The sequence below is a fragment of the Microtus pennsylvanicus genome, chromosome 4 (assembly GCF_037038515.1).
Source record: "Microtus pennsylvanicus isolate mMicPen1 chromosome 4, mMicPen1.hap1, whole genome shotgun sequence".
In the NCBI taxonomy this organism is placed as follows: Eukaryota; Metazoa; Chordata; class Mammalia; order Rodentia; family Cricetidae; genus Microtus; species Microtus pennsylvanicus.
Genome location: NC_134582.1, coordinates 47,671,075 through 47,676,179, shown reverse-complemented (window position 1 = coordinate 47,676,179; position 5,105 = coordinate 47,671,075). Strand labels below are relative to the sequence as shown.

General features: G+C 54.5%; 1 protein-coding gene across 1 annotated transcript; it reads left to right on the top strand.

Annotated features, from left to right (window-relative positions):
* Nucleotides 1–202: 202 nt before the first annotated feature.
* Egr1 (early growth response 1) lies at nucleotides 203–4,002 on the top strand. Its single transcript, XM_075968979.1, has 2 exons — nucleotides 203–829; nucleotides 1,499–4,002. Exons 1-2 carry the CDS (start codon nucleotides 523–525, stop codon nucleotides 2,800–2,802), a joined length of 1,611 nt encoding a protein of 536 aa, XP_075825094.1. The 5' UTR covers nucleotides 203–522; the 3' UTR covers nucleotides 2,803–4,002.
* Nucleotides 4,003–5,105: the final 1,103 nt, after the last annotated feature.

Sequence of the window (5,105 nt, the reverse complement as noted above, 5' to 3'; positions counted from 1 at the left end):
TTCCGATACTCGGCTTTCCCAGAGTTTGTGTGTCCGAGATCCTGGAGCGGGTCTCAGGGTGGAGGTGCCCACCGCTCTCGGATGGGGGGTGCTTCACGTCACTCCGGGTCCTCCCGGCCGGTCCTTCCATATTAGGGCTTCCTGCTTCCCATATATGGCCATGTACGTCACGGCGGAGGCGGGCCCGTGCTGTTCCAGACCCTTGAAATAGAGGCCGATTCGGGGAGTCGCGAGAGATCCCAGCGCGCAGAACTTGGGGAGCCTCCGCCGCGATTCGCCGCCGCCGCCGCCGCCGCAAGCTTCCGCCGCCGTAAGATCGGCCCCTGCCCCAGCCTCCGCTGCAGCCCTGCGTTCACCACGGGCCGTGGCCACTGCCAGTCTGGGGGTCCACCCACCCTCCCCGCAGTGTGCCCTGGCGCCCCGTATGTGACCCGGCCAACTCCTGGCGAGTGTGCCCTCAGTAGCTTTGGTCCCGGGCTGCGCCCACCGCCCAACATCAGCTCTCCAGCTCGCTCGTCCGGGATGGCAGCGGCCAAGGCCGAGATGCAGTTGATGTCCCCACTGCAGATCTCTGACCCGTTCGGCTCCTTTCCTCACTCACCCACCATGGACAACTACCCCAAACTGGAGGAGATGATGCTGCTGAGCAACGGGGCTCCCCAGTTCCTCGGTGCTGCCGGAGCCCCAGAGGGCAGCGGCGGTAACAGCAACAGCAGCAGCAGCAGCAGCAGCAGCGGGGGCGGTAGTGGGGGCGGCAGCAGCAGCGGCAGCAGCGCCTTCAATCCTCAGGGGGAGCCGGGCGAACAGCCCTACGAGCACCTGACCACAGGTAAGCGGTGGTCTGCGCCGAGGATGAATACCCCTTAGTGACTACCCTAACGTCCAGCCCTTTGCTGCAGAGACTTGATCCTAGACGTTAGGCATGGTCCTGGGGTTCCCTCTATTCCACAGGGCTCCGGGGTCTTGTGTTAAATGTCCGGGGATAACCCCCCCGCCCCCGCCCCACCATCCTTGTGGTGCGCGGAGGGCAGAGCGTTTGTTTTGGACGGAGAGCTCAAGCTGCGTGGGTGGTTGGAGGAGGGAGGGGGGTTTGTTTTGATGAGCAGGATTGCCCCCTCCCCCGCGCGCGAGCGGCGCTGCGTGGCTTGCCGCTTGTCCCCAAGGCAGGGCTGAAATCTGTGAACAGGGATGTCCCTGCCGCCCAGGGTAGGGGGCGCGCATTAGCTGTGGCCACTAGGGTGCTGGCGGGATTCCCTCGCCGCGCAGCCTCGCTGCGGAGCTTTCCTAGCTGCAGTAGAGGGGGGATTCTCTGTTTGCGTCAGATGTTGAAATGGTCTCTGCCACTGGAGCAGGTCCAGGAACATTGCAATCTGCTGCTATCAATTATTAACCACAGCAGTGGTAGCCGGGCGACCTCTTGCCTGGCCGCGTCGGTTCCCATCGTCCGTCCAGTGATTGCTCTCCAGTAATCAGGCCTCTCTCCTCTCTTTCCTACCAGAGTCATTTTCGGACATCGCTCTGAATAACGAGAAGGCGATGGTGGAGACAAGTTATTCCAGCCAAACTACTCGGTTGCCTCCCATCACCTACACTGGCCGCTTCTCCCTGGAGCCTGCACCCAACAGTGGCAACACTTTGTGGCCTGAACCGCTTTTTAGCCTAGTCAGTGGCCTCGTGAGCATGTCCAATCCTCCGGTCTCTTCGTCCTCAGCACCTTCTCCAGCGGCTTCAACGTCTTCCTCTGCGTCCCAGAGCCCACCCCTGAGCTGCGCAGTGCCCTCCAACGACAGCAGCCCCATTTACTCAGCTGCGCCCACTTTTCCCACTCCCAACACTGACATTTTTCCTGAGCCCCAAAGCCAGGCCTTTCCCGCCTCGGCAGGCACAGCCCTACAGTACCCGCCTCCTGCCTACCCTGCCACCAAGGGTGGCTTCCAGGTTCCCATGATCCCTGACTATCTGTTTCCACAACAACAGGGAGACCTGGGCCTGGGCACCCCAGACCAGAAGCCCTTCCAGGGTCTGGAGAACCGTACCCAGCAGCCTTCACTTACCCCACTATCCACTATTAAAGCCTTTGCCACTCAGTCGGGCTCCCAGGACTTAAAGGCTCTTAATACCACCTACCAGTCCCAGCTCATCAAACCCAGCCGCATGCGCAAGTACCCTAACCGGCCCAGCAAGACGCCCCCCCACGAACGTCCATACGCCTGCCCGGTCGAGTCCTGCGATCGCCGCTTTTCTCGCTCTGACGAGCTCACCCGCCACATCCGCATCCACACAGGCCAGAAACCCTTCCAGTGTCGAATCTGCATGCGCAACTTCAGTCGCAGTGACCACCTTACCACCCACATCCGCACCCACACAGGCGAGAAGCCTTTTGCCTGTGACATTTGTGGGAGAAAGTTTGCCAGGAGCGATGAACGCAAGAGGCATACCAAAATCCACTTACGACAGAAGGACAAGAAAGCAGACAAAAGTGTTGTCGCCTCTTCGGCCACCTCGTCCCTCTCTTCCTACCCGTCCCCAGTGGCTACCTCTTACCCATCCCCCGCCGCCACTTCATTTCCGTCCCCAGTGCCCACCTCCTACTCCTCTCCTGGCTCCTCTACCTACCCATCTCCTGCGCACAGTGGCTTCCCCTCGCCCTCAGTGGCCACCACCTATGCCTCAGTTCCACCCGCTTTCCCTGCCCAGGTCAGCAGCTTCCCTTCGGCAGCGGTCACCAACTCCTTCAGCACCTCGACTGGGCTTTCGGACATGACAGCCACCTTTTCTCCTAGGACAATTGAAATTTGCTAAAGGGGGAAAAGAAAAGAAAGGGAGGGGGAAAACCATGAAAGACAATAAAGGACCGGAGGGAGATGGCCACCAGAAGGGGCTCCTCTTAGGTCAAAGCCAAGTCCTTCCTCTGGTCCAAAGGAGGAGGTCTATTGGCCAAGGGCCCTTTCACTTACTGTCCCTGCTTCCCGTTCCTATTCCCTTTGACTTCAGCTGCCTGAAACAGCCATGTCCAAGTTCTTCACCTCTATCCAAAGAACTTGATTTGCATGGGTATTGGATAAATCATTTCAGTATCATCTCCATTATACGCCTGACCCTGGCTCCCCTCAGTGCTACAACATCAAGTTGGCGAAATGGGTTTGGGTCCTCGGAACCCTGCCTGGTATCTTTGTACAGTGTCTGTGCCATGGATTTTGTTTTCCTTAGGGTATTGACGTGAAGATAATTTGCATACTCTATTGTATTATTTGGAGTTCCGTCCTCACTTTGGGGGGGAGGGGGAGCAAAGCCAAGCAAACCAATGGTGATCCTCTATTTTGTGACAACGCTGCTGTGACAATATGTTTGGAGCATCTTTTGAAGCAGCAGTCCTAGGTATTAACCAGAGCATGTGTCAGAGTGTTCCGTTAACCTCTTTGTAAATACTGCTCGACTGTACTCTCACATGTGACAAAAGTATGGTTTGTTTGGTTTTTTGTTTTTATTTTCTGTTTTTGAAAAAAAAAATTTGCCCGTCCCTTTGGTTTAAAAAGTTTCACGTCTTGGTGCCTTTTGTGTGACACGCCGTGCCGATGGCTTGACATGTGCAATTGTGAGGGACACGCTCACCTCTAGCCTTAAGCGGGTAGGAGTGATGTCTTGGGGAAGGCTTTGAGAGAAAAATGAGGAAGAGGGCTGAGCTGAGCTTTGGCTCTCCAGAATGGAAGAAGAAAAAATTCAAAACAAAATTAGAACTCTCAAAAGTCTATTTTTTTAACTGAAAATGTAAATTTATACATATATTCAGGAGTTGGAATGTTGTAGTTACCTACTGAGTAGGCGGCAATTTTTTGTATGTTATGAACATGAAGTTCATTATTTTGTGGTTTTGTTTTACTTTGTACTTGTGTTTGCTTAAACAAAGTGACTTGTTTGGCTTATAAACACATTGAATGCGCTTTACTGCCCATGGGATATGTGGTGTATATCCTTCCGAAAAATTAAAAGGAAAATAAAGAAGCTGGTATGTGTTTCCTGGGCTAGGGGGCGGGCTGTGCAGGAACCATTCCTGCCTAAAGGGGGTTGAGGTTTTCTTCAGACTGGCTTTACGGATGTGTGAGCATCTGTGTTGGTGCTGGGAACTGACCGTGCACATGTTAAGTAGCACATCCCTTGAGTCCCAGCACGAGGGAGGCAGAGGGAGGCAGATCTCTGTGAGTTCGAGGCCAGCCTGGTCCACAGAGTGAGTTCCAGGACAGCCAGAGAAACCTTGTCTCAAAAAAAAAAAAAAAAAACAACAAAAAAGCAGGTACTCCTCTACTCCTATTTCACTATGTCCAGGCTTTTTCTGTCAGTGTGGTGGACTGTAGCAGCCTGAGGTGGCCTTGTGGTCAGAGACATGAGCTAATGCCACCCCTCATTTCTACCTTTACCCAGAATTGGAGAAATCTGGTCCCTGCCAGATGTTCTTGGGGGAGATACGAGGCGGACAACACAGGCTGACTCAACTTCTCCATCCTTGCATGGCCCCAGCAACTTAGAAGCAGGGGCCAGTTCTCCAGCCAAAACCTTCCAGGAAGGAGAGCTCATCCCTTTGCCAGTTGGAAAGGCCATTCTTGGCAGCTTCCTGGGAGACAGGGCAGGGTGAATAAGAGGTGGCAAAGTGTGTTCCCATTGGATAGGCATACACAGTACAAGGTTTTCTTGACCCTGGTCCCTAAAGGATACTCAGTGCTGGGGTGCTCCTAGGTTTGTGAGCATCTGTCTGCTCAGTGAGAGCCTTTGACTTGGCCATGACAGACAGACAAGAACAGTTCCTGTTCCAGGAATGCAGATGGTTGGGGAGATGGAGATGTGAGCCAAAAATTTCAACACGATACGTTACACAATCAGGGCAAGTGTGTGGCTCCCTGGATGCACAAAGACAGGCACCCAATCCAGCTGGGGACTTAGAAGAGGTGGGAAAGTTAGATTGGGCAGCCTACGTAGGGGTGGACCTCAATGCCTCTGCGTTACTGAGTCGGGGAAGACAGTGGCCGGTAGTGTACAGTGTAGTTAGAATGGAGTGCTGTGGAAACACCACCTCTAACTCCAATGTGCCTCATCTGCGAATTCACCAGATA

Coding starts and splice junctions, on each gene's coding strand:
- Egr1 (XM_075968979.1), top strand. CDS start 523: ATGGCAGCGGCCAAGGCCGAGATGCAGTTGATGTCCCCACTGCAGATC. Junction 830..1,498: donor CTACGAGCACCTGACCACAG/GTAAGCGGTGGT, acceptor CTTTCCTACCAG/AGTCATTTTCGGACATCGCT.